At 47.2% G+C, this 21,176-nt stretch overlaps 1 protein-coding gene across 9 annotated transcripts in view; it reads left to right on the top strand.

Annotated features, from left to right (window-relative positions):
- The window catches only part of MOCS1 (molybdenum cofactor synthesis 1), a 51,543-nt gene extending 39,362 nt beyond the window's left edge, over positions 1 to 12,181 (top strand). For 7 of the 9 annotated variants that reach the window (XM_073338573.1, XM_073338568.1, XM_073338567.1 and 4 more), the window contains one exon: positions 6,102 to 12,181. In XM_073338573.1, the coding sequence (XP_073194674.1) occupies positions 6,102 to 6,997 (896 nt within the window). In that variant the 3' untranslated portion in view covers positions 6,998 to 12,181. The remainder of the gene's footprint in view (positions 1 to 6,101) is intronic. The other 2 variants (XR_012158197.1, XM_073338574.1) reach the window with 2 other exon arrangements.
- The last annotated feature ends 8,995 nt before the right edge of the window (positions 12,182 to 21,176 follow it).

The following is a 21,176-nucleotide window of genomic DNA, read 5'->3' as shown; positions in this document are numbered from 1 at the left end:
GCTACTTATATAGCACCCGCATCCATAGTGTCAGAATGTCTGAACCCCTAATGCCTTATACTAAACTGGACTAAAGGCTGGAGGGAGCAACAAGAGTGCATTATTATTTTTTTTCCCCTTGTCTTCCCCAGGGCAGCATTTTCTAAACCACCCTTTGCTAGAAAGCTTGCCAAAGAGATCTCTGGCATTGACACAAGCACAAATCGGCTCTAATTCAAAGGCCCGGGGGGGGACAGATTTCAAACCATTTACTCCTCTAATCAAATAGTCTAGTGGTCAGACTAGAGAACTAAGTCTCCTGGATTTTATTCATGTCTGTGTTACTGATTCTTATGTGACACTGGCCAAGTTGGTTTGACTTTTCTGTGCCTGTATCTCCCTCTATTTTTAAGGAAGGGGCGGAAAGGTGTTGGGTGGATTGCTTAGTGAATATTTGTAAAAGCATTTTGAGATCCTTGGATGGAAGGTGCTCTAAGTATCATTATTCCTTGCTAAGAAGTTCTGATGTATCAAGGGGAAAAATATTTTATATCAAGCCCACTTCTTCTCTTCCAAGCAAAGCAGCAAATCAGCCATTATTCATATTATGATTATAACTTGGTAACTCCAAAGCTGACAAGCGGGCAACTTCAAGTACCTGGAGTGGGAACAGACAATTGTATCATTGGGAAGGTAGCATTCCTTAGATTTGCAAATCTCCACTGGGGCTGTTTTTGCAATACCTGTTGCTTTTAATCAGTACTCCAGTAAACTCCACTCAGTCTCTTTGCAAATGGATTCTGGAGAGTGTCTTATTAATCTGGTCTTTTGCTTTTACATTGTTTTTTGCCCTTCTCTTGGAAGAAAGGGTTCACTTAAGGTGCTTCCAATTCTCATTTCTTTGCTACCATGCTATCTTCTGCCATATTGAGTTTGTAGGTGAACAGCTTGAACTGTGCAGACTATTCCTGGTCTCTCACTGTTTGCTTGGTTCTTTGGCTGAGTTGCTCTACTACGTTCCAGAAAAGGGGGAAACAGGCACAGTTCTAGCAGTCTCACCTGCTGCAAAATGAGGATGAACTGGGCTTTTTGAATGGAATGAAAAACTATTTTACCTCCCAAACTAGACCCCCATCCACTGTCCTTTATAAACTATCTGTGGGGCTTCTCTTTAATTTTTAAAATGGCATTGGGAGGAAGAAGGGTGGGAGGTATGGATGCGGAGATGGGAATGTATCTAGCTTCTTTTGGAATAGCAGTCTTCTATTATCATTGCATGTAGCCAGTCTGTCCTGTTCTTCCCTGTCTTTAAAAGTAACCACTGGCATTCTCTGCATAAACAGTACAGTCTCACGACCGGAGCTGAGTCAAGGATGACACAGTGTGACGTGCAGACCATGGATACTTATGGGAAGCAGATTGGGGGATTTCCTAATTAATTGCAGAGTTCAGTTAAAGCTAGTGTGTGAACAGGCAGGAGGTAGAGAGAACATGGAATTCATTTAATCAAATCTAACGCAAGGGAAACGATTGATCTCTCTTGCTGTCCTAGCAAGCTAAACCCATCTTCTTTTCTGTATGACCTAATTCTTGACCCCCTTTTATTTAATTTTGGTCTGTCCCGGAACTATTTTCCTTAATAGAAATATTAAGAATAGGCTGTTCTCCCAGCTTCACCTTAGCGATGGGATATTTCTCCTCTTACCTTCCAGTTGGAAATTTTTCACTGATGAAACCAAGTTTAGCTTTGCAGATTTACTAATAAGGTACAAGCAAAACACTGCTGATCTACATCAGTAGGAAGTTACTAGTGCATTGTACCCATCACAGGCATGGAAGTTCATGGTCTCGCTCTTTGCCTTTTTGTGTTACGTGAGCAATGTGGGTGAGGACAGAGGTACCATTGTGTGGGATTTAAAGGAAACTTGTATAAAAGAGGCAGCGTATGCTGCACCCTGAAAGTGTATGAGTGCAAGGTGCCTCATCCAGCTTTCACTTACCTCTCTGTCTTCTGCACTTATCTACTCAAAACGTCCATAGAATCGTAGAATATCAGGGTTGGAAGGGACCCCTGAAGGTCATCTAGTCCAACCCCCTGCTTGAAGCAGGACCAATTCCCAGTTAAATCATCCCAGCCAGGGCTTTGTCAAGCCTGACCTTAAAAACCTCTAAGGACGGAGATTCTACCACCTCCCTAGGTAACGCATTCCAGTGTTTCACCACCCTCTTAGTGAAAAAGTTTTTCCTAATATCCAATCTAAACCTCCCCCACTGCAACTTGAGACCATTACTCCTCGTTCTGTCATCTGCTACCATTGAGAACAGTCTAGAGCCATCCTCTTTGGAACCCCCTTTCAGGTAGTTGAAAGCAGCTATCAAATCCCCCCTCATTCTTCTCTTCTGCAGGCTAAACAATCCCAGCTCCCTCAGCCTCTCCTCATAACTCATGTGTTCCAGTCCCCTAATCATTTTTGTTGCCCTTCGCTGGACTCTCTCCAATTTATCCACATCCTTCTTGTAGTGTGGGGCCCAAAACTGGACACAGTACTCCAGATGAGGCCTCACCAATGTCGAATAGAGGGGAACGATCACGTCCCTCGATCTGCTCACTATGCCCCTACTTATACATCCCAAAATGCCATTGGCCTTCTTGGCAACAAGGGCACACTGCTGACTCATATCCAGCTTCTCATCCACTGTCACCCTTAGGTCCTTTTCCGCAGAACTGCTGCCTAGCCATTCGGTCCCTAGTCTGTAGCGGTGCATTGGATTCTTCCATCCTAAGTGCAGGACCCTGCACTTATCCTTATTGAACCTCATCAGATTTCTTTTGGCCCAATCCTCCAATTTGTCTAGGTCCCTCTATATCATATCCCTCCCCTCCAGCGTATCTACCACTCCTCCCAGTTTAGTATCATCCGCAAATTTGCTGAGAGTGCAATCCACACCATCCTCCAGATCATTTATGAAGATATTGAACGAAACCGGCCCCAGGACCGACCCTTGGGGCACTCCACTTGATACCGGCTGCCAACTGGACATGGAGCCATTGATCACTACCCGTTGAGCCCGACAATCTAGCCAGCTTTCTACCCACCTTATAGTGCATTCATCCAGCCCATACTTCCTTAACTTGCTGACAAGAATACTGTGGGAGACCGTGTCAAAAGCTTTGCTAAAGTCAAGAAACAATACATCCACTGCTTTCCCTTCATCCACAGAACCAGTAATCTCATCATAAAAGGCGATTAGATTAGTCAGGCATGACCTTCCCTTGGTGAATCCATGCTGGCTGTTCCTGATCACTTTCCTCTCATGCAAGTGCTTCAGGATTGATTCTTTGAGGACCTGCTCCATGATTTTTCCAGGGACTGAGGTGAGGCTGACTGGCCTGTAGTTCCCAGGATCCTCCTTCTTCCCTTTTTTAAAGATTGGCACTTTATTGGATTTTTTAAAGATTGGAACATTAGCCTTTTTCCAGTCATCCGGGACTTCCCCGGTTCACCACGAGTTTTCAAAGATAATGGCCAATGGCTCTGCAATCACAGCCGCCAATTCCTTCAGCACTCTCTGATACAACTCGTCTGGCCCCATGGACTTGTGCACGTCCAGCTTTTCTAAATAGTCCCTAACCACCTCTATCTCCACAGAGGGCTGGCCATCTCTTCCCCATTTTGTGATGCCCAGCGCAGCAGTCTGGGAGCTGACCTTGTTAGTGAAAACAGAGGCAAAAAAAGCATTGAGTACATTAGCTTTTTCCACATCCTCTGTCACTAGGTTGCCTCCCTCATTCAGTAAGGGGCCCACACTTTCCTTGGCTTTCTTCTGGTTGCCAACATACCTGAAAAAACCCTTCTTGTTACTCTTGACATCTCTCGCTAGCTGCAGCTCCAGGTGTGATTTGGCCCTCCTGATATCATTCCTACATGCCCGAGCAATATTTTTATACTCTTCCCTGGTCATATGTCCAACCTTCCACTTCTTGTAAGCTTCTTTTTTATGTTTAAGATCCGCTAGGATTTCACCATTAAGCCAAGCTGGTCGCCTGCCATATTTACTATTCTTTCGACTCATCGGGATGGTTTGTCCCTGTAACCTCAACAGGGATTCCTTGAAATACAGCCAGCTCTCCTGGACTCCTTTCCCCTTCAAAAGTTAAACAGAAATTGGTTATGTGCCCCCCAAATGTACTGATGGATGCTCCACTCCTGAGCAGCTTCAGTCCTTGGGTATTGAGCTCTTAACTCCTCTTACAGCCCCGCTCCCCCCTAGTTCAGGCACTTTGCATGAGTTTAGCTTCAGTCCTGCAGAGCTTAGGCCAGCAAAGGGACTGAAGGTCTCACTTACCTTTAAATTCTTGATTTTTTTTTTTAAAGGAAGGTTCAAGGTATCCCAAGACTTGTATAAAAAAATCAAGCTGCTTCTCTACACTGTTGCACCATTAGTGTAGTGTCCATTACAAGATGGGCTGCAGGCAGTAGGCCCCATTTTATGAGGTTTCCCTCTTAAATCGGATTAGTGCTAGTGAATGAGTTCTTGATGACCCCTACTGTTCCTAGTTAATTACCTGTTAGAATCTTTCTTTTAGCACCTCCATCACTCAGTGATACCACAGATGTACAAACAAATTCAGCCCTAGTGTGAGAGGGCACAACTCCAGGGGTGTGGCCTCTGCTTTCTCCATATCTGAATTTAGCCCATTGTCTTGATTAAAAGCTAAGGACAGTTAAATTCTAGCGCTGAACCAAGATGCTCAGAGAATGTCTCTCCCAGAGCTAGGTGAATACCAAGGCTGTTGAGCCTAGCAGGGAAGAGGTTAAATAGACACTAATCTTCTGTTTGAAGGTTTTGCTAATCCAAGGCAACAGACCCAGTACAGTGTGGTGAGGGGCCGTTTGCACTGTATGCTGTGCTTGGGACTCTATCAGGAAGCAGCAAAGTAGGTAGGAACCTTGCCTTTCCCTTAGGAAAGATAAAGCACAGTGTGTCTCACTCGTGAGAGCTGTTCTGACTCCTCTGTGAACAGCTCTTGAACTTGCTATTTCCCAAAGGAGTCCTGCTTCAAGGGGCTATGGAAGGGATTTGCTCATCTGTAGTCTTCCAAACCTCTCCTGAGCCTCTGTATCGCATAAAGGAATAGTGAAGAGCATAGGGGAGATCTCCTTTTTAAAAAACAAAGCAGGTTGTTAAGATGTGGCCACTACTTACTTCTTTGCCTCCTTCTCCTTTGGATTATAAAGAGAATCACTTCCATTGTGTGCGTAACAGGCTCCTGTCTTGGTGCTTGGCAGTGGGTGCTGTGAAAATGCCAAAGTCGGGGGATTAGTGTGAGAGGCAAGGAGGGCTACTTTCCAGTGGATTTAAATAAAGTTCCAAACTGAGCTGGCAGAGCTCCTGGCCAGGGAAGAGATAACAGGTGTCAATGAGGGAATCTGAGCTCCCAGTGACTATGGGGGTGTTTCCAGCATGGAATCTGTCTAGGAACTCGCAGGCATTGCAGCTGGTCCTTCTTGGCCCGGCTGACTTCTGAGGGCTGCAGCTAGGAGCAGAAACCTGGAAAGTGAAATGATCCTACTTTAAACAGCATGCTGGAAAAGGTGAGAGCAGCAACCAGAGCTGGAGGGCAGGAGATAGCGAAGAAGGGAGTGAAAAATGGTTTTGTTTTGTTTTTTTTAAATGAGCCTGGCATTGTTGAGGAAGACATTTTTAATCACACTGTCACAAGAAGAAGGTGGTAGTGTGTGTCCCCCTCCCCCCCCCACACCTTTTTTTCCCCCAGAGGTGAAGTCCAGGTAATTCCTTGGCTGCTTGTTCTCAAACGTTGATTGTTTTTTAATACTGAAAACAAATTCCTCTCTTGTGACTGACCCTACAATAACTGTGCACCCAGCCACAGTGTTGGTAAGCAAGTCAATCCAACAAGAGGCCTATGAGCATGGGGAATTGGGAGGTCTGAACTTTAGTAAGGAAATGGAGTTCAATTCCCAGCTTCCTAGGGCTGTTGGTAGTGTATAAAAGTGGGAGCAGTGCTCTGACTGCATCCTAATTCAGATACATTTTAGTTTATCCTTCCAGTTAGTAGCAATAGCTTTTGTCTCATTTCTATTTATCCTCCTCTTCAGAGGCAGCATTGAAGTCGACCTCACTACTGCAAGATGCCTTGCAGAATTCTCCACGTTCAAAGCAATGGGGCCACAGACCTGGCCACTGGCTAATGCCAAGAGCAAGTTTATCCAAGCAGATGGGAAAAGCGTTTAAGAAAAATGTGTTTACAGGACAGCACGCCTTGCCAGGTTCTCTGTCAGAGCAACAGCAGCTTACAGCAGAAATTCTGCGAGCTCAGGCACGCGGCATTTGCATCTTCCAAAAGATTTTGAGCTCTAGCTCGGACACAAAGTGCCTTAGGACAAGAAGTCCTTCCATTCAGCACACCAGCCAAATTGCTGTGGACAGTCACTCTGGGGCTGCTGAAGAAGAAAAGGGCCCAGGATCCCACTCCAAAACCATAGGTTCTGGCTTGTGCGCCAGTGAACGGGGTCCCTCCGGCAGCCTGACTCACGTTGACCAAGAGGGGCGGGCAGCCATGACAGATGTTGGAAAGAAGCCCGATTCTGAAAGGACCGCTGTTGCCAGTGCTGTGGTTCGTCTGGGTGAGGAGGCATTTGGGATGGTGCGGCAGAACCAGCTGAAGAAAGGAGATGTGCTGGCAGTAGCCCAGATCGCAGGGATTCAGGGAGCCAAGCTGACCAGCCAGCTGATCCCCCTGTGCCACAACATCTCTCTGAGCCAGGTGGACGTCTCTCTGAGCCTGGACGAGAGCAGATGGGCTGTGGTGATCCAGGCGCTCTGCCACAGCCAGGGTAAGACAGGCGTGGAGATGGAAGCGCTGACTGCCGCCAGCCTTGCTGCCCTGACTGTGTATGACATGTGCAAAGCAGTCACTCACGACATAATCATCGAAGAGGTGAAGTTGCTGAGCAAGACGGGAGGGCAGAGGGGAGACTTCCAGCGTGGATAGCACTTATCCTGTAACAGGAGCATCCCCATGCGGGCACTGAGGGCGCGGGCTGCCTTGGTGCCATATCTGCAGTCTGGCTGGGGAAACAGCAGGTATCCTATAAAAGAATGGGACTTAGTCTGAACGGCCAGGCCATCTCACTGCTTGGTGCTCCTCAGGTCGACTCCTACTGGACAGGTCTCCCCAGGCGTCCACAACCACACTTAGCACCCTTCCCTGTACCCTCGGGTTCTGTTAGGCCATGGAAACTTTCATCTCACTGCCATGGGTCAAAACTGAGGCCCTTCAACCCAGTGATGTCAGGGAAGCTGGCCTGGCTGCTGTAACCTGTCCAGTGCTTAGTCAGGCACTCTTCATCAGTATCAAATTCACTTGGCAAATAAAGAACACACAATTAGGAGTAGTTTATTGTATCTTTGATCAATGACACTGGCTTAAGAATTGCTCCTTTCTTCCCACCAAACTTGAACTAGGAAGAAACTTCAGAAGGAGACAATGGGGAGTCATTCTAGAGTCCTGGCCATTGAGCAAAGATTTTAATAATGTATGGAGCCCAATCAGCTGGAATTATTCAGCTCAAAGTCACCTAGCCACACCCCTCACAACTGCTTGGGTCCTAAATGGGTCTGATCACTACCAGAGCAAGGGGATGGGATCTTATGTCCATGAATGGAAAATTAGATGTTGGTTGACTGATGCCAAATAGCCCATGCATAGGCCTGATTTTATTCAGCATCAGGCCCCTCAGTGCAGAGAGCTACTGGGGTAGGAGGAACTGTAATTTGCACACCCTGCACTGTTTTGCTGTAGTTCACTTGTGCCTGCCATCATAACCAACTCACTAGATGTCCCTGCATGCTCAGGGGCCAGTTCTGAATCAATCTCTGTCTATCAAAGCCACTTCCCAGCAGGTAATAGGCCTCCTTCCTTGCTGTGTCCTGAAGGGATGCCCTGCAGTGTTACATCAAAGCTTACTGTGCCACCCCCCTCCAGAGCAACCAGCAGGAACCATGACCAAAACTGGGTAGCCATGAAGAGGCTTCCTAAAAGAGCCAATATGGGCTGTCAAATGATTGACTCAGCTTAAACTACTTCATAAGGTTGTGGGTTTTGGTTTTTTTTTTTTGGTACTCTAGCAAGTTTATGGGCTGTGCCTAAGAACCTCATTCTGCTCCTTAGGAAAGTCAGGGACAGAACTCCCCAAAACATGAGCAGAATCAGGCCCTTTTTTTATTTCTGGGACTTGAAATCCAGCTGAGTTTCCCACCGAAATCCAGCAGATTCGGATTTTTTTTTTAATCCACATATCTGCCATGGCAGTTTGTAGCCCCCGCCAATGGCGTGTCATGGGATAAGCAAGCATGAGACTAGGTTCTTCTATAGACTTTGCATCCAGCCCGCAGAGGAAGCTCAAGCTAGGTCTTGACCATCATTAATGCTGTTGTTGCTGAACTCAGTGATTCTTTTGGCAAACAGGGTCATAAACATCCCTTTGCTGTGTTGACTCTGCCTCAGGGAAGGGGAGGAAATCCTTCAAGATTTGTCAAAGGAACCCAGGAGAGGGGAAATTGGAATAGGCACTTAGAAGCCTGAAAAATCAGTCTTCTAAAAGTGAAGTCCTTGATGTTGCGGAGTCTTATGCTATTTTTGTTATTAAAACCTGAACCTCTCAAGGCATGTGGCTAGATAAGGATCTCCGCTTTTTCTTTTTTTTAAAAAAGGAAAGTTCCTAGTTCTTCTGGTGGCAGAGAAAAAACTTGGAAGTATGATCTGAATCCATCCTAAAAGCTCAAAGCCAGAAAGCAAACAGAGAGAGAGAGAACCTTGGGCACTAGGCTGGCATGTGTAATGATTTTAAAAAGTTCAGTGTTAACACTCAGCACTTGAAATGGTCCCCTTGCTAAGGATGATCTTCAAAAGCAGGAGTTAATTTTGCATGTTTTTGGAGTGGAAGGGAATAGACAATAAAATATACTGATTTGTCAGTCTAAATTGAAAAACAATTCTCCCTTACTCTCAAACCTTGAGTTCAAGATTCTTTTTCCTGCTATAGTTGAGATCAAACACATACAGCAGAGCAGGGATTCCAGCTCTCTATGCCATCTTAAAGGCTAGTGCCACCCTGTGCTATGGTTGGAGAAAGACCCTCAATTCAGATGTTGGCAGACCAACAGTCTTTCCGTTTATAAACCTTGTGTTTAAAAATGAAGTCCTACAGTCCACAGTGTTGAAGAATTCTTCAGCAGTAATGTTTTTTTTTTTTAATCAACCCAAGTGGCTACCCCAAATACTCTTAACACCTCTTTGTTTTAACTTGCTTGCCACTGCTGTATTTTGGTTTTATACAGTAACCTGAAAGCTTTACCTAAACCTCAAAGACAAGGAGCCCCCAACTTTAATTTATGGTGTGCTCCTGTGGCTTAAGTTTCCTGCCCTTTGGACACCAGTGCTACCACCCCCTTTGATACACACAACCGAGGAAGTTTTTAAAACAGCCTTATTAACCTTGCTTTCCTATTAAACTAGAGCTTTCAAGTTACTGGAAAGAATTTTTTCCTTTGCCTTGTGATTATTATTGTTGGTACAGCCTGCTCCCTAAAGTTGTGTTTCAAGAAACATTTTATCCAGTGGTGAGACTATACATTACAGCATCAAGCACATTTCAGTCACTTCAAAGGAGATTAGCTCAGGTTTAGTGCAGTAAACTAGGAAGGCAGGGTCAGATTTAAAACTTTAACCCCCTCTCTTTCCTATACACCTGATTGCCCATCACTCTGCTTCCCAACCCCTTTTCTTTACTAACTCAGTTGGAGGTAGAGCATCACACCAGCACCAAGGAAGCACGTTGGAGTTCACTGTAGAGTTGCTGTGCATTTTAAGCCATGCTACGTGTTGGGGTGTAGCTAGCAGTTTGAAATATATATTTTTCTATTGGTGAGCCATTATCCACAACATCCCAGTAATAGTAGCATTGCCATGACCACTAAGTTCCAGATTCCACCACTAGATATGCTTATGGGATCCCGTTGACTCTATAGGGTGCCCGTGTGGAACCAGATGGAACAAGTTGGTTCTAATACCCTTTGCTATAGAAGTATCTGGCAGTGTGTTTGTTTATATTGATCAGACCTTTCATTTAAAGACTGCTTAAAATTAGCACCTCTTGGAAAATTCTACCTGAACACACCTTAATGGTAGATAAGTGACATAGCTGTGTGAGAGCAGTGGTCACCGATGACTGGGGAGTCTAAGCCCTTCACGGGTATGTCTACACTGCACCTGGGCGCAAGGCTCCCAGCGTGGCTCGACAGACTCGTGCTAGTAGGCTAAAAAGAGCTGTGTAGCCACAGCAGCTCAGGTTGGGGATTGGAGGCTCTGGCCTGGGGTACACTTGAGAGCCTGACCTCCAACCCAAGTCGCAACATCAAAGCAATGTCTATGCAGCTAATTTTAGTGCACTAGCATGGCTGTAGACCTGGGCTGGGATGCTCACTCCCAGGTGCAGTAGAGCTAGACCCTTACAAGTTGCACTGGGTTTCAACTACTGAGTGGGTGCTGAATTCCTGGCTAGTTCCTTGGCTGCTTCTCTCAATCCCACACACCCCCATGAAGCGGAAGAGTCTTCCTTGTAGAGAAGCACTGGCCATTAGTAGCAACAACGCTCAAGTCTCAAGCTTTGGCACTGGTCTGGGCCTCTATCATTCTGCTTCGCTGGCCTAGTTTATAATCCTGCTTTAGGACAAACACTGAATTTAAAGAGCTTGTGGCTTCAGTCTGACTGCCCCCTTTTCACATTAAACTCTTAATTTAGCTGGGTGTTTACAGGAAAATCTTTCTTCCCACTAAATCAATCTGCACGTGTGTCACACCAGTCAAAAATGGCATGGATTTTTCACATCTTTGAGCTAGTGATCACCTAAGATGATCAGCTCATCAAATGTTTTTTTGTTTTTTTTTTTTAAATACTGTACACAACTTTCCAGTTCCAAATTCCTTAGCAAAGCCATACGGCATGGAAAGTGGCATTTATCAGAAAGCATTTCAGGTACTTAATCTGTTTGATTTTCTTAGTTACTGTGAGATGTGATTAAGAGCTCTTCTGTCTGCACTGTGGCAATGAAAAGATACAAACACCCACCCTGGGTGCTCAAATACAATAATTCTGCACAAGGTCCTATTGCTACATCAGACCATACTGATTACTTGCCATCGTGGCAGGAGAATCTCTGCTAGTTTAAGAAGAATATTGGTTAATGCACAGAAGATGCCCTCTGCAATCCCTCTTACAGGGCTGGGGGAGGAGGATCAGGCTTGGAAGCACAGATACCATATTTAGGCCCTGATCCTCAAAAGAATTTAGGCACCTAACTCTTACGGACATCAGTAGCAGTTGGGTGCTGAAATCCTAGGAGGGTCTTGCCTTAGATACCATGGTGACAGGCAACCTTAAAACCAAATAGAGTGGTTTCTTACATATCAGGACTGAAGTGAATTGGCTGAGCTAAATAGGGAAAAGACACCTACTTGCACTCTGCTTTTGCCTTTGCTTGCTGTAGCCAAGTTGACTCTTACTTTCATGAGCACTTCTTGTTCACCTACGTTTACATTTAAAAAAAAAGAATACAGCCTCTTGTCTGAGGCTTTAAAAACCAAACCAAACGTCCGTGCTGATTCAAGGGGTTGAGGAACGCGGAGTTGTATTCTGCGAGAGAGAAGAAGGTTTAAGTCTGAGCTGATGGTGCATTTTGACACATGGCTCCTCAGCTTCTGAAAATCGGCTACAGTGCAATAGTTGATTTAACAAGCCAGGACCTCCCCACAGACTTTGAATTTCACTAGAATTCCTGCCGCGGGGGAGGGGAGGAAGGGGAGATTGTAAGGTTGTCTCTTAATCTGAATAGTTAGGGCGAATTGACAGCTCAGCTCTATAGGGGTGCCATAACATTTTCTTGTTACATAACCAAGCCTTGGAACTATGCAGTTATTCTGATAGAGATAAGATGTTGAATTAAGTATGTGAGAGTTCATTTATTTTATGAGAATGTGTTGCCAAGGGGCACTAGGTAATAATGTATGTGTGATTTTTGTACCCCTGCTCCAACACACAAAGTAAACTGGGTCAGTATTTTAGAGGCTTACCTTGCTCAGTACATTTTTAATAAAGACTAATTGTCGTGGAAATGAGCCTATTTGCGTAGGTTTATTTTTTGAACAAACGTTATGTCAATGTTAAGCTTAAAATCCCTTTTAAACTGTTCAGTTAGGGTCTCTTCAGGAGAAGCGGTCTCTTTTGAATTTTCTCTAGCTCAACAGGCCAACTTTGCCCATGGGCCACGTTACAAGTTACTACCATGGACAGACAGTGATTCCTTATATGGAGAAATTGTTCATCTCTCCCCATAGAACTTACTTGGGCGATGCTTGTAAGAAATGTCAGTTTACAAAAATATTTAGAATTGAGCCATGTCTAAGTGGATGTTCCAAAACTGAGCAATCACCTAACCTTAGCACCGTAACCCTAGTCAGTTGTCATTTGATTTCTTCCACTCTTCCATGCCCCACCCAAACCTCCTATTTCCTGTTTGAAAAGAGGTTCATTTGCCTTTCACCTTGTTCACTTTTTCATCTACTCCGCCCCAGAAGCAGAGAAGAGCTGTTCTCCTTGAAAACAAGGAAGAATTAAGTGAGTAACTTACAGATTTTGGTGAGTTACATGTGTAAGTCCTGCATGCATGGGGAACAGAACCTCTACTCAGCTTGCTGTCAGGTAGAGAAAGTTATTGGAACGAGATACAGAACCATTCACCTCCAGCTCACTGATAATGCAGCCTAGCTCCATAGTTTCAAAAATCACTGCTATGTAGTTTTGGTGGCCAATGTGAAGCAAGTGTAGCCTCAGTCCATTTCCTGCAACATCCACAGGTGCCTCATATCAGAGCAATTGCCCTTACAAATAGCCATCTCAGTCCCAGAAGAGTTGTCTATTTGATCCGGGGCATAAGTAGGGGTTGATGCTTAGCAGAGTCCCATCCACGGCAGGGCAATGGGAATTTTGCACTGCTGTGTTGTACAGAGGAGGGGTAATACAGGACTTCAAGCTCCAGAGCTGGCCCTCTGTCACCTTTGTAGCTGCACTAAATTCACTCACAACTGCAAACACCCTCTCTACCTCCCCTAGTCTCCTTTCTCATCTGATCCCATTGCAGTCTCCTTCCTCCTCTGCTGATTATGCCAGCAGGTCATTACAGTGCAGATGGGGTTGAAACAAAGGGCTGAGGGAAGTTCCTGTCCTTAAATGAAGCTAGTAAACCCCAAACTGCCTTGGTCTCAGCATCCAGCACAATAGAAATAAGGATGCCTGAATAGAAATAAGGATGCTGAGTGCATGAAGGGAAAAGCCAGTCAAAGCTAGAGATGCCCTACCACTCCCCTAGGCTAAACATGTAAACAGGAGAGACCCATGACAAGATCTTGCCCACCACTGCCCCAGACCACAGAGAGCCTCCTGCCACTCCCTCAGAATCTGCAGATGAGGTGCACATGGTCATCCAAGCCACCAGCAACAAATCCACCCAAATGTTAATACAGTCTCAGGATGTAGGAACTTCTGCACTGAACTCCTCTGCTAGGGAACTTCCCCGTGAGGGGCTTCTGGGACCATCTCCTGACGGAGGGAAGCTCTGACTCCGTCCAAGCCACATTGCCAGCGCAGGTGCAAAGAGGCAAAGCCTCCACACAAATGGTCCAGTGCCACCAGCAGATCCTCGGTGACCTGTGAGCACTGTGCTTCTGCAAGTTGTGGGGGAGGGTGAAGTGAAGTTGGTGTAAATCTCTTCTCTGCCTGCTCCCCCTCACAAGAACAGCTTGGGGAAAATGTAATGAGGGGAATTCCACAGTTCTACTCCTAAAGGCTCCTCCTGCAAAAGGTGTCATGTGAAGGAGGCAATTCTCACACCCTTGAGTGACCCTGAGCATAAGGAGCAAAAAAGAGGCCTACAGCGTAGGATTCAGAAATGCAGGTGTGGAGGTGTCATGATTTTGGCTTCTCCTCCCCTCCAGCATGCACCCTTCTCCCAGAATTCTGAGGCTCTTACAGTCAATCTGACACCTTCTCTGGTGGCCCTTTTGAATGTTTCTGAAATCGCCTTCACAAGTCAAGACCAGGTTTCTGAGAGGCTGACAGATTGACACAGCATCACCCCACAGCTGCCCTCAAAATGTGTGTTCCTAGCCTGGGTGGGCCATACCCTCCACCTGTGAGGGGTCTGACTCCTCCCCCCCCGCCCCCCCGCAATACCTTAGCCACATTTAGATTTTCATGCCACTTAAGTCACTGAACTGATGAATCATGGCAGCCCTCGTAACCCACATTTCTGTGGACACCGGAAATGGAGAAAGTTTTGTGGCATTGGCTCCGATGTCCACTACAGCATGTTGCAGGAGCATACTTGCCCCAGCTTGTCTTTTCTGTTTCACGTTGGTCGTATTCTCTGTTCAGGACTGGTTTAGCCTTTGGGGCAGGTAACCAGCTAGCCACCATTCTCCTGCTGGACAGTGACATGGAATCCGAGAGCTATAAATCACTAGCCAAAAATTTTCATCAGTGGCTATTGTTTGTGGGTTCCTAACTTGAGGCACCTTAAAGGGGCCTGACTTTCAGAGTGGGGATCTCCCTCTCTGCCCCCCAAATAAGGCCCCTTTTAGATAGCTCAATACGGGCACCCACAATCATGAGTAGCTTTTGAAAAATCTTGGCTCTGATAAGCCATTTAGGGCCAAATTCAGCTCTCAGTCACACCAGTGTAAGTCTGGGGTAACTCCACACCACTCAATGCAGTTTTACTCCAGATTTAGTTTTAACTAAGAGCAGAATCTGGCTCTTCCTTCCCACCCCACCATTGGTCTTTAACTAGCTTGTGGCTCCCTTTGTCTGGCTCAGCGACGGTAATGCAGGCCTGTGACAGTTTTGAAACTGCTGCAGATGTGTGCGCTTTGGCCAGGAAATGGGCTTGCTAATTAGTTAAATGGAAACAGTTTTACTTCGCTCCACTTAACATAACCTTGTTCCAAGAGAGGCTTAAGGTTTCAGGGAACATAAAAATAGCTGGAGGAATTACTGGTTGCAGTAGGCTAGTGCACTAATCTTCCCTGCTTCTGGAGACTGAAGTTCAAAGCCTGGCCTTAGGTCACAAATGAAAGTGGAATTGGTGCATCTATCATCTTCACATTGCAAACCCGCGACATAGCTGGCAAGCTGTGCCCTAGCGAGAGGCACAGGGCTGGGACAGCAAAGGGGTTTGCTTGAACTAGTGAGCTACCTATGCACAGCACCTACCGAGGCAGACGTCTCATCTTAGTGCCTGTGCCGGAGATCAGCAGCTGGCCAACTCTACCTCCATCTGTCCCTCACTGCTGGCAGCACCACATTTAAAAACATTTCAGTTCAGTGTATAGGGATTTGTCGTAACGATCTGTGCACATGCCTAGCCTGAGGACCAAAGCAGAAGGCAGATAGTGATACAGGGTGACTATAGTTGCCCAAGATGGTGTTTGGAGTAAGTGATAGATAGGCATTGGTAGTTGTAGGATGCTCACGTGTGGTCTTAATAAAACCTTAGACAAGCTAGATCAGGAAGTTGATAAACATGACTGGGACTCAGGTCTGGATTCACATCCTGGCTCTACGTTGACACTGCCATTCTGCATGGCCCTAGGCAAATCACCTAATTTCACTGGGGCTCTGGGTATGTCTATAGTGCACAATAGGCCTGGACTCTGACTCAGGTTTAAGCCCAAGCCCCCCTTCTGTCCACACACAAATCAGTCTGATTCAGGTCAGCAAACACTCAGGTCCTTGGACCCTGCTAAGGGGGTGGGTCACAGCCCAAGCCCCACTGCGACTCAGGTCCAAGCCCTGTCATTTTGTTGTGCAGACACAGGTCAAGCAGGGTTGCCAACTATCTACTTGTACAAAACCGAACTCCCTTGCTGCGAACTCCCTTGGCTCACTCCATCCCTGCTCACTCGGTCTCCCCACCCTCGCTCTCTCATTTTCACCAGGCTGTCTCAGGGGGTTGGGGTGTGGGCAGAAATGAGGAGGTCAGGGTGAAGAAGGGGACTCCAGGCTGTGGCAGTGGATTGGGGTGTGGGATCTGGAGTGCAGCCATAGATGAAGAGTTTGGGGTGCAGGAGGGGATTCTGGGCTGTGGGGGGAGCCGAGGGGTTCAGAGTATTGGAAGAGTCTCTAGGCTGAGGCAGGGTTCCGGGGTGAGGCCAGAAATGAGGGGTTCAAAGTAGGGGAGGGGGCTCCACACTGGGGCAGGGGGTTGGGGTGCAGAGCGGTGAGGGCTCTGGTGTGGGACTGGAGTGCAGGGGGGTGCGGGCTCAGCATCAGAGCTGTGGCAGGGGGGCACAGGAGGTGGTCAGGGATGCAGACTCTGGGCAGCGCTTACCTCAAGCAGCTCCCAGAAGCAGTGGCATGTCCCCCTTCTGGCTCCTACATGGAGACGCAGCCAGGGGGCTCTGCACGCTGCTCCTGCCCCACGCGCCAGCTTCGCAGCTCCCTTTGGCTGGGAACCACAGCCAATAGGAGCTGCAGGGCGGCACCTCTGAACGAGGCAGCACACAGAGCTACCGGGCTGCGTAGGAGCCGGAGAGGGGGCGTGCCCCTGCTTCCGGGAGCCGCGTGGAGCTAGGGCCTTAGCCCTGCTGCACCACCCATCGGACTTAACGGCCTGGTCAGCAGCGCTGACCAGAGCTGCCAGGATCCCTTTGCGACTGGTTGTTCCGATCGAAAACCGGACACCTGGCAACCCGAAGGCCAAGCCACAAACCCAAGTCAGAAGGTCGGCATAGTGCTGTTTGGAAGCGTTACCATGGCTGAGATACCTGGCTCCAGCAACTGTAACCCCACTTTTACAATGCAGCGTGGATGTTCAAGTACAGGTCTGGCAACACAGAGTCCACACCCCTGGATCCCACAGACCCAGCCTTAGTGTTCAGTGTAGACACACCCTCTGCTTCCTCATGAGTGACATGAGGACAATTCCCACTGCCTGGGAGTTTTGTGAGGCTTCATTCATTACCGTTTGACAAGCAGTTTCAGATCCCTTGAGGGAACTAGCAATTAATGGCTTTAGCGATGCTTCTCCTTCATGATACAAGGTGCAGAAGTAAAACAGAAAAGCAAATGAAGATGATGTTTACGCACATGCCCCTTCGGGATTATCCTCGAATTTCCAGGTGCCCACTTAAACCCAGAGCCACAGTTAGTAAATAAGTACTTAATACCTTGGACGACCAGAAACATCTCTTTCTTTTCCTCTTCATACACAAACACTCCCTCCTGCACACGTTAATACAGAGTTCCAGGCGCACAACTGAAAGGACACAAAGCTAGGGGAAGCAAAGTTTCAGGTTCCAACACCAAGAGGAGCTGGACTGCATGACTTTTTGGGTGGAAGCAGGTAAGGGAGTTGGCTTAAATGTATTATTGTGTTTGGAAAAGGATATGCCATCAAACATACAGCACGTGCAATGCCGCAGCATTAATCACTATTGGTGGAGCCATAGGCCAGGTCCTCAGCCAGCATGAACTGTAGCGTAGCCCCGTTGATGTCAATGTGCAGATTTATACCAGCTGAGGACCTGGCAGGCAACTTTTGCTTCAGTGTGATTTCCACTGTGCAGTTTGAACGTTTCATTAATGCCACTTTCCTGAACGCCAGAAAGCTATTTTGAACGCGAGCCTCCCTGGATGCAAAGCCCCATGCAAGCCTCAGTTACTGTCTTCTAAAGAAAGTGTGCGCACACAAGCACGGTCTTGACCCTGCAATGAGCTGCCCTTCCCCTTCCTGCGTGTGACGCTGTATAGAAATGCTATACCTCTGTGTGGCTCATTTGGCTTGTGCAGATCAACTCCTGGGGCCATCCTCTGTGCCGAATCCAAGATATAAGCAGAGCCGAGTGACGGGAATAATTTCCGCTGCCCTGAAAGCCTAGTTTCTCCTATTGCAGCTGGCAGTTGGAGAGGCTCCATTCTGCCAAAACTGAAATTTAATTGGGTTCAGTGGAAAAGACAAGCTGCGGCCAGGGCCTCCGCGATTCTGAGTTTACAGAGAACGTGGGCAACGCTGGCTTAGTCCCACTGGGAAAAAGAAGAGAGGAGCCAGTGGAGACGTCACTAACGTTTGGAAAAATGCCTCAGCCAGAGCCAAATGCTTTACTCTGAGACAGGGAGCAGGCAGGGGCGGACCGGTTGACTGTGAAGAGAAGGCAAGCCTGGGAAGCCAAGCGAAAAGCAGAATGATGTCAGGTAGAAGGGCAAGGAAAAGACAAGCCCCTCCCAGCGGCACACAGCCAGAGCCAGCAGGAGGAAGACTAGACCCCCCAGCAAAGCCAAGGGGTGGCTGGCACTGGTTTTCAGATTGGATAAAAAACAGCTCAGTAATGGCCCCATAGCTTGCAGCAGTCCTGCTCTGGGCTGTCAGAAAAGACACAGCAGAGGAAATGTGGGAGCTCAGATACCAGTTTGAAATCTTCACACTAATAAAGGCGAGAACAGCAACGATTTAAGCAGCCCGGCCGCTTCACGAAGGGAGACTCATTGCATGACATTTGTCAAGCCACAAACATTTGAATCCTGCTGGGGGTCCCTGGGGACTCTTTTCCCACAGCTTGATCCTGCTGCCACGATCAGGGATGGTCTAGCCACCTCTCTATGTGTCATGGCAGCCCTGGAAGCTGCCTGTCCCACCTGTCACGTGGCGAAGAACGTATAATTGTTGTGCAGGATGCTGTGGATGTAAAGATACATGCAAGATCTCAGCCGTTGGTAGCATTTTCCAAGTGGCTGTAGTGCAGGGAATCACATACACAGTGCTACAGCAGGACCAAGCTGAATAGCCAGCAGTCTTGCCCACCTGGTTATTTCTGCGTGGCTTTTTCTTTCCTGCAGACTTTAGGAGTCTCTCTAAGGACCCGGCACCACAGAATGAAACCAGCAGGACCGGGCCATCATCCTGGGAAAGCATCTGGTGGTGAGGGAGTTGCTGTCCTTTGTCCTGAATCATCTAGAGTTGTGGCCCCAAAGCCTAGGTAACAGATGATCATCTCCGATATCCCCACGCTGGGGAAGGTGTGATGGAAGAGATCTGCAGTTCATCTTTGGCTTCAGGATGGACTAGGATGCATGGCTATGAGTGATTGTAAGGAATAGCACAGGGGGAGGTCCAACCCTGGCTGTCCAAGTCCTGAAAGCCATGAAGTTCTCTTACTCTAAGCATGCAGCCTGCAGTGTGTTGTTCCAAATAAGCAAATAGAGATTTTGGGCCAAATTCAGCCCTGATCTAGCTCCACGGGAGTTTTACCAGTTTACGCCAGGGCTGAATTGGCCTGTTGGTTATTTAACTACATTAAATCAGATGAGAACATAAGAAGGGCCATACTGGGTCAGACCAATGGTCCTTCTAGCCCAGTATCCTGTCTTCCAACAGTGGCCAATGCTAGCTGCTTGAGAGGGAATGAAGAGAACAGGGCAATTATCGAGTGATCCATCCCCTATCATCCAGTCCCGACATCTGGCATGAGGCACTCAAACTAACAGGACCCAGATTTGAAAGCAGGAGGCATGGTTGCAGTGTTCTTGGCAGAGGGTCCACTTCTAGATCTCACTCTGATTGAGAACTTTAAAAGTACCCCACACTCTGCAATTCACTTGACCTGCTGATCTGATGAAGCCAGAGTTGCAAAGCTCCTCTATTTGCTCCAGGCTGGGTGAAGGGGGCTCCCATTCCTCAGATGGTGGATTGCATCGTGATTTGTCTACACCCACACACAAGCGTCGATAGGCACATTCGGTACCTTGAAACACAGATAGAACTGAGCACAGGAATATGTGCCGAAAGCCCTCACCCACTCGGCTAGCGGGGACATTCCACAAAAACTACCTGGGGTAATGTTTATCGTCCACCAGAGATGCCCCAGAATGCATCATTCTGGAATATGACAGACTCTGCAAAAGCATCAGCAGTAACAGTGAGCCAACCCATGGGGACTCAGGTGAATCATGGATTTTCACATCTGCCCCCAGAGAGCTCCATCTGGAGGGCCTGATTTTCACTTCCCTCTCTCTAGGGTGTTATTCTCTTGTTTGTGGATTTAATTAATGAACGCTTGGGAGTGTGTGTGGACAAGGGCAGGCAGGGGTCGTGAAAGGAGAGGGAGAGAAAGGCCGTCCAGCCACTGTATCTGTATAAAATAGTTCCACATGCAAGCGAACCAGGGCTTGCCTCACTGCTGAGTGTTATGCAGTGTGGTTTCAGCAGCCATTCCACCTCGACAAAGCTGTTATTTATTTACTTAAAGACTTGCATTCCATGGAAAAAGATGCCCCAAGATAGCACTGTGTTTCTAAAATTAAACCCAGCTGGCTGGAATGGGGAGGGAGCAAGTCAGAGCGCCCCACTCAGCGAGCAGGGCAGCAGGCTCACAGCGTTGCTGCCTCCTCCGCTGAAATTTTTCTCCTCCTCAGAAATCCATTGGTGAGCCCGAGTGAAAAGCCCTCTGCGCCCTCTAATGCTGAGTGGCATTAGAAAGACAGCTCTTCTGAAAGCTGGGCTTTGGTTAGTACCATCCTAAAAAGCAGAAACATCCCAACTTGCTGTAACGAAACCAACACAGGCTAAGCATATGAAGGAATTGCTTCTTTCTCAACAGACCAGTTGAGGGCTTTGTCCCCCATGGATCTGTTACTTATGAATCACTGGATGACCCAGAGTTTTAGTGAAATCAGGAAAAACCATGTGTGTAATTCACCGGGACATGCCACATTTCTGACAGTGGTTTCCGAGCTAATCTAGCCAAGGCTTTTTTGTAGTTCCTATGTCCATAGTGCAGGTTTCCTTAAAGCAGACTCCATCTAGCTCTGTTAGTTGCACAGTTGAATTTGCTAATTTATGTTACAAAGAGACTTTCAGGTTAACTGTTTAAAAAAAAGAAATCAAGTGTCCCTCCACTGTTACTAACAACCCCTCAAATGCGTATTAGCAAAATAATTAGAAAATCCTTATTTACATTTCATCATTTATGCCAGCTGTTTACTTTGGGCATTTTTCTGTTTAGCCAATGAGAATGAGCCAGTCTATTTTTCTCTTTTGTTTATCTTCTTTTCACCGTCTGG

Source organism: Lepidochelys kempii, chromosome 3 (assembly GCF_965140265.1).
Source record: "Lepidochelys kempii isolate rLepKem1 chromosome 3, rLepKem1.hap2, whole genome shotgun sequence".
NCBI classification, from domain to species: domain Eukaryota; kingdom Metazoa; phylum Chordata; order Testudines; family Cheloniidae; genus Lepidochelys; species Lepidochelys kempii.
This window is presented reverse-complemented; position numbering and strand designations above follow the sequence as displayed.